The 10056-nt window shown below is 53.4% G+C and overlaps 1 protein-coding gene across 1 annotated transcript; it reads right to left on the bottom strand.

Annotated features, from left to right (window-relative positions):
* Positions 1 to 1940: 1940 nt before the first annotated feature.
* LOC121839014 (protein enabled homolog) lies at positions 1941 to 8977 on the bottom strand (the record flags this gene model as incomplete). The annotated part of the gene is made up of 3 exons (XM_042295020.1): positions 1941 to 1982; positions 8081 to 8122; positions 8927 to 8977. Coding segments are annotated over 3 exons (135 nt in total), but the record flags the coding sequence as incomplete, so codon positions are not given.
* Positions 8978 to 10056: the final 1079 nt, after the last annotated feature.

Genomic DNA, 10056 nt, shown 5'->3' with positions numbered 1-10056 from the left:
CCAGTTTAGCTCTCTCTCTCTTTCCAGTCTCGCATCTCTCTCTTTCTAGTCTCGCTCTCTCTCGCGCTCTCTTTCCAGTCTCGCTCTCTCTCGCTCTCTCTTTCCAGTCTCGCTCTCTCTCGCTCTCTCTTTCCAGTCTCGCTCTCTCTCGCTCTCTCTTTCCAGTCTCGCTCTCTCTCGCTCTCTCTTTCCAGTCTCGCTCTCTCTTTCCAGTCTCGCTCTCTCTCTCTCGCTCTCTCTCGCTCTCTTTCCAGTCTCGCTCTCTCTCGCTCTCTCTTTCCAGTCTCGCTCTCTCTCGCTCTCTCTTTCCAGTCTCTCTCTCTCCAGTCGCTCTCTCTTTCCAGTCTCTCTCTCTCTCTCTCCAGTCGCTCTCTCTCTCGTCTCTTTCTCTCTCTCTAGTCGCTCTCTCTCGTCTCTTTCTCTCTCTCCAGTCGCTCTCTCGTCTCTCTCTCAGCTCTCTCTCGTCTCTCTCTCTCTCCAGTCTCTCTCTCGTCTCAGTCGCTCTCTCTCGTCTCTCTCCAGTGAAATCTCTCGTCTCTCTCAGTCGCTCTCTCTCGTCTCTCTCCAGTCGCTCTCTCTCGTCTCTCTCAGTCGCTCTCTCTCGTCTCTCTCCAGTCGCTCTCTCTCGTCTCTCTCAGTCGCTCTCTCTCAGTCACTCTCTCTCCAGTGGCTCTCTCTCCCAGTCGCTCTCTCTCCAGTCGCTCTCTCTCGTCTCTCTCCAGTCGCTCTCTCGCGCTCTCTTTCCAGTCTCGCTCTCTCTCGCGCTCTCTTTCCAGTCTCGCTCTCTCTCGCGCTCTCTTTCCAGTCTCGCTCTCTCTCGCTCTCTTTCCAGTCTCGCTCTCTCTCGCGCTCTCTTTCAGTCTCGCTCTCTCTCGCTCTTTTCCAGTCTCGCTCTCTCTCGCTCTCTTTCAGTCTCGCTCTCTCTCGCTCTCTCTTTCCAGTCTCGCTCTCTCTCGCTCTCTCTTTCCAGTCTCGCTCTCTCTCGCTCTCTCTTTCCAGTCTCGCTCTCTCTTTCCAGTCTCGCTCTCTCTCGCTCTCTCTTTCCAGTCTCTCTCTCTCTCGCTCTCTCTTTCCAGTCTCGCTCTCTCTCTCCAGTCGCTCTCTCTCGTCTCTTTCTCTCTCCAGTCGCTCTCTCTCGTCTCTTTCTCTCTCTCCAGTCGCTCTCTCTCGTCTCTCTCTCTCTCCAGTCGCTCTCTCTCGTCTCTCTCTCTCTCCAGTCGCTCTCTCTCTCTCCAGTCGCTCTCTCTCGTCTCTCTCTCTCTCCAGTCGCTCTCTCTCGTCTCTCTCTCTCTCCCAGTCGCTCTCTCTCGTCTCTCTCTCTCTCCAGTCGCTCTCTCTGCGTCTCTCTCTCTCTCCAGTCGCTCTCTCTCGTCTCTCTCTCTCTCCAGTGCTCTCTCTCGTCTCTCTCTCTCTCCAGTCGCTCTCTCTCGTCTCTCTCTCTCTCAGTCGCTCCTCTCTCGTCTCTCTCTCTCTCCAGTCGCTCTCTCTCGTCTCTCTCTCTCTCCAGTCGCTCTCTCTCGTCTCTCTCTCTCTCCAGTCGCTCTCTCTCGTCTCTCTCTCTCTCCAGTCGCTCTCTCTCGTCTCTCTCTCTCCAGTCGCTCTCTCTCGTCTCTCTCTCTCTCAGTCGCTCTCTCGTCTCTCTCTCTCTCCAGTCGCTCTCTCTCGTCTCTCTCTCTCTCCAGTCGCTCTCTCTCGTCTCTCTCTCTCTCCAGTCGCTCTCTCTCGTCTCTCTCTCTCTCAGTCGCTCTCTCTCGTCTCTCTCTCTCTAGTCGCTCTCTCTCGTCGCTCTCTCTCGTCTCTCTCTCTCTCTAGTCGCTCTCTCTCGTCTCTCTCCAGTCGCTCTCTCTCGTCTCTCTCAGTCGCTCTCTCTCGTCTCTCTCCAGTCGCTCTCTCTCGTCTCTCTCCAGTCGCTCTCTCTCGTCTCTCTCCAGTCGCTCTCTCTCGTCTCTCTCCAGTCGCTCTCTCTCGTCTCTCTCCAGTCGCTCTCTCTCTCTCTCTCCAGTCGCTCTCTCTCTCAGTCTCTCTCTCTCCAGTCGCTCTCTCTCCAGTCGCTCTCTCTCCAGTCGCTCTCTCTCTCCAGTCGCTCTCTCTCCAGTGCTCCTCATCCTCGCGTCTCTCTCGCGTCTCTTTCCAGTCTCGCTCTCTCTAGCGCTCTCTTTCCAGTCTCGCTCTCTCTCGCGCTCTCTTTCCAGTCTCGCTCTCTCTCGCGCTCTCTTTCCAGTCTCGCTCTCTCTCGCTCTCTCTTTCCGCTCTCTCTCTCTAGTCTCTCTCTCTCCAGTCTCTCTAGTCTCTCTCTGTCTCTCTCTCACTCTCTCTCTTTCCGCTCTCGCTCTCTCTTTCCAGTTTCGCTCTCTCTTTCCAGTCTCGCTCTCTCTCGCTCTCTTTCTATTCTCGCTCTCTCTCGTTCTCTTTCCAGTCTCGCTCTCTTTCTAGTCTCGCTCTCTCTCGTTCTCTTTCCAGTCTCGCTCTCTCTCGTTCTCTTTCCAGTCTCTCTCTCTCTCTCTCAGTCTCTCTCCAGTCTCTCTCTCTCTCTCTCTCTCTCTCTCTCTCCAGTCTCTCTCCCTCTCTCTCTCTCTCTCTCAGTCTCTCTCTCTCTCTCTCAGTCTCTCTCTCTCTCAGTCTCTCTCTCCAGTCTCTCTCTCTCTCTCTAGTCTCTCCTCTCCAGTCTCTCCTCTCTCTCTCTCTCTCTCTCTCTCTCTCTCTCTCTCTCTCTCTCCAGTCTCTCCTCTCTCTCACTCTCTCTCTCTCTCTCTCTCCAGATCTCCTCTCTCTCTCTCTCTCTCTCTCTCTCTCCAGTCTCTCCTCTCTCTCCTCTCTCTCTCTCTCTCTCCAGTCTCTCTCTCTCTCTCTCTCTCCAGTCTCTCTCTCTCTCTCCAGTCTCTCTCTCTCTCTCTCTCCAGTCTCTCTCTCTCTCTCCAGTCTCTCTCTCTCCAGTCTCTCTCTCTCTCCAGTCGCTCTCTCTCTCCAGTCGCTCTCTCTCTCCAGTCGCTCTCTCTCTCCAGTCGCTCTCTCTCTCCAGTCGCTCTCTCTCGTCTCTCTCTCTCCAGTCGGCTCTCTCTCGTCTCTCTCTCTCCAGTCGCTCTCTCTCCAGTGCTCTCTCTCTCTTTCCGCTCTCGCTCTCTCTCTCTGTCAAGCTCATCGATATATCTCTGATATACAGATATGATATGTGGCTTATCAGCAATGCTAGAATCGTCGCATAATAGCAAAATATGCTGCGAATGTCAGTATATGGCTCTGAATCTGATATTAAACACTCTGAATAGCTGGATATCATGTTAGACCCAGATCAACGAATATGTGTATGGGTAGATAGCAGAGTATGTATGATAGCAAAGCAGAATATATGAAGCAAATATGAAAGTATGTGCAAGAATAAGAGCCAATAGTAAAATATAGATATATAATGCAGAAATAGCAGGTATACGTGCAAGTGAGTCTCATATGTCATGTCGGTAGCTCTCTCTTTAACAGTATAGGCATCTCTCTTTCACAAACTAGTGCTCTCTTTCCGCTCTCGCTCTCTCTTTCCGCTCTCGCTCTCTCAATGCTCTCATCTCTCTTTCCGCTCTCTCTCTCTAGTCTCTCTCTCTCCAGTCTCTCTAGTCTCTCTCGTCTCTCTCTCACTCTCTCTCTTTCCGCTCTCGCTCTCTCTTTCCAGTTTTGGCTCTCTCTTTCCAGTCTCGCTCTCTCTCGCTCTCTTTCTAGTCTCGCTCTCTCTCGTTCTCTTTCCAGTCTCGCTCTCTTTCTAGTCTCGCTCTCTCTCGTTCTCTTTCCAGTCTCGCTGTCTCTCGTTCTCTTTCCAGTCTCTCTCTCTCTCTCTCTCTCTCTCTCTCTCTCTCAGTCTCTCTCTCTCTCTCCAGTCTCTCTCTCTCTCTCCAGTCTCTCTCTCTCTCTCCAGTCTCTCTCTCTCTCTCCAGTCTCTCTCTCTCTCTCCAGTCTCTCTCTCTCCAGTCTCTCTCTCTCTCCAGTCTCTCTCTCTCTCTCTCTCCAGTCTCTCTCTCTCTCTCTCCAGTCTCTCTCTCCAGTCTCTCTCTCCTCTCTCTCTCTCCTCTCTCTCTCTCTCTCCCAGTCTCTCTCTCTCTCTCCAGTCTCTCTCTCTCTCTCCAGTCTCTCTCTCTCCAGTCGCTCTCTCTCTCCAGTCGCTCTCTCTCTCCAGTCGCTCTCTCTCTCCAGTCGCTCTCTCTCGTAGCTCTCTCTCCAGTCGCTCTCTCTCGTCTCTCTCTCTCCAGTCGCTCTCTCTCTCCAGTCGCTCTCTCTCTCTCATTTCCGCTACTCTATGGCTATCAGATACGCGCATCCAGTCGATCAATATATATATGTATAACAATATATATATGACAGAATAGCAGACTATATGGCAAGATATATAATATGTAATAATACAGATATATATATATATAATGTCAGAATATGTATATCATTACCAGATAAAGACTCATATCAGCAAAAGAATCAGCAATATGTGCGGATATGAGTGATCATGACGAATATGAATATATATGTTAACGAATACTCAGCTCTCTCTATATGTCAGCATATCGATCTCTGCTCAATATTGCAAATATCGAATATGAGCTCAATATCAGCTCTAGGCTCATACTTACAGATATGGCGATCTCTTTCCGCTCAAAGCATCTAGACATATCTAAACTATCAAGCATATGGCTATCTCTCTCTTTACAAAGCAATAACTTAAACAAACCAGTCTCGCTCTCTCTCGCGCTCTCTTTCCCAGTCTCGCTCTCTCTCGCACTCTTTCCAGTCTATATCTCTCGCTCTCTCTTTTTCCAGTTTCGCTCTATCTCTTTCCCAGTCTCGCATCTCTCTCTTTCCTAGTCTCGCTCTCTCTCGCTCTAAAATTCCAGTCTCGCTCTCTCTCGCTCTCTCTTTCCAGTCTCGCTCTCTCTCGCTCTCTCTTTCCAGTCTCTCTCTCTCTCGTCTCTCTCTTCCAGTCTCGCTCTAGTCTCTCTTTCGTCTCTCTCTCTTTCCAGTCTCTCTCTTTCCGCTCTCTCTCTCTCTCTTTCCAGTTTCGCTCTCTCTTTCCAGTCTCGCTCTCTCTCGCTCTCTTTTCTAGTCTCTCTCTCTCTCGTTCTCTTTCCAGTCTCGCTCTCTTTCTCTAGTCGCTCTCTCTCTCGTTCTCTTTCTCAGTCTCTCTGTCTCTTTTTCTCTTTCCAGTCTCTCTCTCGTCTCTCTCTCTCTCTCTCAGTCTCTCTCTCTCTCTCTCCAGTCTCTCTCTCTCTCTCTCAGTCTCTCTCTCGTCTCTCTCCAGTCTCTCTCTCGTCTCTCCAGTCTCTCTCTCGTCTCTCTCCAGTCTCTCTCTCTCAGTCTCTCTCTCTCTCTCTCTCAGTCTCTCTCTCTCTCTCCAGTCTCTCTCTCCAGTCTCTCTCTCCTCTCTCTCTCTCCTCTCTCTCTCTATATCCAGTCTCTCTCTCTCTCTCCAGTCTCTCTCTCTCGCTCTCTTTCCAGTCGCTCTCTCTCTCTCAGTCGCTCTCTCTCTCTCTTTCCAGTCGCTCTCTCTCTCTCTTTCCAGTCTCGCTCTCTCGCGCTCTCTTTCCAGTCTCGCTCTCTCTCGCTCTCTTTCCAGTCTCGCTCTCTCTCGCTCTCTCTTTCCAGTCTCGCTCTCTCTCGCTCTCTCTTTCCAGTCTCGCTCTCTCTCGCTCTCTCTTTCCAGTCTCGCTCTCTCTTTCCAGTCTCGCTCTCTCTCGCTCTCTCTTTCCAGTCTCGCTCTCTCTCGCTCTCTCTTTCCAGTCTCGCTCTCTCTCTCAGTCGCTCTCTCTCGTCTCTCTCTCTCTCTCCAGTCGCTCTCTCTCGTCTCTTTCTCTCTCTCCAGTCGCTCTCTCTCGTCTCTCTCTCTCTCCAGTCGCTCTCTCTCGTCTCTCTCTCTCTCTCTCCAGTCGCTCTCTCTCTCTCCAGTCGCTCTCTCTCGTCTCTCTCTCTCTCCAGTCGCTCTCTCTCGTCTCTCTCTCTCTCCCAGTCGCTCTCTCTCGTCTCTCTCTCTCTCCAGTCGCTCTCTCTCGTCTCTCTCTCTCTCCAGTCGCTCTCTCTCGTCTCTCTCTCTCTCCAGTCGCTCTCTCTCGTCTCTCTCTCTCTCCAGTCGCTCTCTCTCGTCTCTCTCTCTCTCCAGTCGCTCTCTCTCGTCTCTCTCTCTCTCCAGTCGCTCTCTCTCGTCTCTCTCTCTCTCCAGTCGCTCTCTCTCGTCTCTCTCTCTCTCCAGTCGCTCTCTCTCGTCTCTCTCTCTCTCCAGTCGCTCTCTCTCGTCTCTCTCTCTCTCCAGTCGCTCTCTCTCGTCTCTCTCTCTCTCCAGTCGCTCTCTCGTCTCTCTCTCTCTCCAGTCGCTCTCTCTCGTCTCTCTCTCTCTCCAGTCGCTCTCTCTCGTCTCTCTCTCTCTCCAGTCGCTCTCTCTCGTCTCTCTCTCTCTCCAGTCGCTCTCTCTCGTCTCTCTCTCTCTCAGTCGCTCTCTCTCGTCTCTCTCTCTCTAGTCTAGGGCTCTCTCTGCGTCGCTCTCTCTAGTGCTCTCTCTCGTCTCTCTCAGTCGCTCTCTCTCGTCTCTCTCCAGTCGCTCTCTCTCGTCTCTCTCTTTCTCTCGTCTCGCTCTCTCTTTCCAGTCTCGCTCTCTCTCTCTCGCTCTCTCTCTCGTCTCTTTCCAGTCGCTCTCTCTCGTCTCTCTCCAGTCTCTCTTTCCAGTCTCTCTCTCTCTCCAGTCTCTCTCTTTCCAGTCTCTCTCTCTCTCCAGTCTCTCTCTCTTTCCAGTCTCTCTCTCTCTCTCTCCAGTCGCTCTCTCTCTCTCGTCTCTTTCTCTCTCTCTCCAGTCGCTCTCTCTCTCCAGTCTCTTTCTCTCTCTTTCCGTCTCGCTCTCTCTCTCTTTCCGCTCTCTTTCTCTCTCTTTCCAGTGCTCTCTCCCTCTCTCTCTCTCTCTCTCTCCAGTCTCTCTCTCTCTCCAGTCGCTCTCTCTCGTCTCTCTCCAGTCGCTCTCTCTCGTCGGCTCTCTCTCAGTCGCTCTCTCTCGTCTCTCTCTCAGTCGCTCTCTCTCGTCTCTCTCCAGTCTCGCTCTCTCTCGTCTCTCTCAGTCGCTCTCTCTCGTCTCTCTCCAGTCGCTCTCTCTCGTCTCTCCAGTCGCTCTCTCTCAGTCGCTCTCTCTAGCAAAATGACAGGTCTCTCTCAGTCACTTTGCGCTCAGCTCGCTCTCTCTCGCTCGTCTTTGCTCTTCTTTGCGCTCTCGCTCGTCTCTCTCCAGTCGCTCTTTGCGCTCTCGTCTCTCCAGCTCGCTCTCTCTCGTCTCTCTCCAGTCGCGATGTCGCTCGCTCTTTGCGCTCTCGCTCTCTCGCTCTTTCCGCTCTCGTCTTTTCGCTCTCGCTCTTGTCCGCTCTCGTCTCTCGCCTCTTTCCGCTCTCGCTCTCCGCTCTTTCGCTCTCGCCTCTCTCTCTTTCCGCTCTCGCTCTCTCTCTCTTTCCGTCCGCTCTCTCTCTCTTTCGCTCTCGCTCTCTCTCTCTTTCCGCTCTCGCTCTCTCTCTCTTCCGCTCTCGCTCTCTCTCTCTTTCCGCTCTCGCTCTCTCTCTTTCCGCTTGCTCTCTCTCTCTTTCCGCTTCGCTCTCTCTCTCTTTCCGTCTCCGCTCGCTCTCTCTCTTCTTTCGCTCTCCTCTCTCTTTCCGTCTCGCTCTCTCTTTCCGCTCTCGCTCGCTCTTTCGCTCTGCTCGCTCTTTCCGCTCTCGCTCTCTCCTTCCGGCTCTCGCTCGCCTCTCTCTTCCGCTCTCGCTCGCTCTCTCTTTCCGCTCTCGCTCGTCTCTCTTTCCGCTCTCGCTCTCTCTCGCTCTCTCAAAATTCCAGTCTCGCTCTCTCTTTCCAGTCTCGCTCTCTCAAGCTCTCTCTTTCCAGTATGGCTCTCTCTCGCTCTCTCTTTCCAGTCTCGCTCTCTCGCTCTCTCTTTCAGTCTGGCTCTCTCTCTCCAGTTAATCTCTCGTCTCTCTCTCTCTCTCTCTTTCCGCTCTCTCTCTCTCCAGTTTCGCTCTCTCTTTCCAGTCTCTCTCTCTCTCCTTTCTAGTCTGCTCTCTCTCGTCTCTTTCCAGTCTCGCTCTCTTTCTAGTCTCGCTCTCTCTCGTTCTCTTTCCAGTCTCTCTCCAGTCTCTTTCCAGTCTCTCTCTCGTCTCTCAGTCTCTCTCCAGTCTCTCTCTCTCGTCTCTCTCTCTCTCTCAGTCTCTCTCTCTCGTCTCTCTCTCTAGTCTCTCTCTCTCTCTCTCCAGTCTCTCTCTCTCTCCAGTCTCTCTCTCGTCTCTCTCTCCAGTCGCTCTCCTCTCCAGTCTCTCTCTCTCTCCAGTCTCTCTCTCTCGTCTCTCTCTCTCTCCAGTCTCTCTCTCTCTCCTCTCTCTCTCTCTCTCTCTCTCTCCAGTCTCCTCTCTCTCGTCTCTCTCTCTCTCAGTCGCTCTCTCTCGTCTCTCTCTCTCTCTCTCGCTCTCTCTCGTCTCTCTCTCTCTCTCTCCAGTCTCTCTCTCTCTCTCTCCAGTCTCTCTCTCTCTCAGTCGCTCTCTCTCTCTCTCTCCAGTCTCTCTCTCTCTCTCCAGTCTCTCTCTCTCTCCAGTCGCTCTCTCTCTCTCAGTCTCTCTCTCCTAGTCGCTCTCTCTCGTCTCTCTCCAGTCGCTCTCGTCTCTCGCGCGCCTCTCAGCCTGCCCTCTCTCGTCTCGCTCAGTCGCTCTCGCTTCGTCCCTGCAGTCGCTCTCTCTCAGCCGCTCTCTCTCGTCTCTGCAGTCACTCTCTCGCAGCGCGCGTCTTCGTCTCTCGCCACTGCTCGCTCCTCCTCTGCCCTCCTCTGCCTCGCTCTCCCTCGTCGCTCTCAGCCGCTCTCTCTCTTCGCGCGTCGCTCTCTCTCGTCTCTCTCCAGTCGCTCTCTTCTCAGTCGCTCTCTCTGCTCTCTCCAGTCGCTCTCCTCCAGTCGCTCTCTCTCCTGTCGCTCTCTCTCGTCTCTCTCCAGTCGCTCTCTCTGCTCTGCTCTCTTTCCAGTCTCGCTCTCTCTCGCGCTCTCTTTCCAGTCTCGCTCTCTCTCGCGCTCTCTTTCCAGTCTCTGCTCTCGCTCTCTCCCTGCTCGCTCTCTCTCCTTTCCAGTCTCGCTCTCTCTCGCTCTCTTTCCAGTCTCGCCCTCTCTCGCTCTCCCTTTCCAGTCTCGCTCTCTCTCGCTCTCTCTTTCCAGTCTCGCTCTCTCTCGCTCTCTCTTTCCAGTCTCGCACTCTCCCGCTCTCTCTTTCCAGTCTCGCTCTCTCTCGCTCCTCTCTCTTCCCTGGCTCTCTCTGCTCTCTCTCTCCAGTCTCTGCTCTCTCTTTCCAGTCTCGCTCTCTCTCGCTCTCTCTTTCTGCGCTTCTCTGGCTCTCTCTTTCTCCAGTCGCGCTCTCTTCATCTCTCTCTCTCTCCAGTCTCTCTCTCTCTCTCTCAGTCGCTCTCTCTCGTCTCTTTCTCTCTCTCCAGTCGCTCTCTCTCGTCTCTTTCTCTCTCTCCATGTCGCTCTCTCTCGCTCTCTCTCTCTCCAGCTCTCTCTCGTCTCTCTCTCTCTCCAGTCGCTCTCTCTCGTCTCTCCTCTAGTCGCTCTCTCTCGCTCTCTCTCCAGTCGCTCTCTCTCGTCTGCCCTCTCTCTCCAGTCGCTCTCTCTCGTCTCTCTCTCTCTCCAGTCGCTCTCTCTCGTCTCTCTCCTCTCTCCCGTCGCTCTCTCTCGTCTCTCTCTCTCTCCAGTCGCTCTCTCTCGTCTCTCTCTCGCTCTCCAGTCGCTCTCTCTCGCTCTCTCTCTCTCCAGTCGCTCTCTCTCGTCTCTCTCTCTCTCAGTCGCTCTCTCTCGCTCTCTCTCTCTCTGCTCTCTCTGCGTCTCTCTCTCTCTCTGCTCTCTCTCGTCTCTCTTCTCTCTGCGCTCTTCTCTCTCTCTCTCGCTCTCTCTCTCTCTGCAGTCGCTCTCTCTCGTCTCTCTCCAGTCGCTCTCTCTCGTCTCTCTCCAGTCGCTCTCTCTCGTCTCTCTCCAGTCGCTCTCTCTCGTCTCTCTCCAGTCGCTCTCTCTCGTCTCTCTGTCCAGTCTGCTCTCTC

This window comes from Oncorhynchus tshawytscha, linkage group LG13 (assembly GCF_018296145.1).
Source record: "Oncorhynchus tshawytscha isolate Ot180627B linkage group LG13, Otsh_v2.0, whole genome shotgun sequence".
NCBI classification, from domain to species: domain Eukaryota; kingdom Metazoa; phylum Chordata; class Actinopteri; order Salmoniformes; family Salmonidae; genus Oncorhynchus; species Oncorhynchus tshawytscha.
Note: the sequence above shows the minus strand (reverse complement) of the source record. Positions and strands in the feature narration are given on the sequence as shown.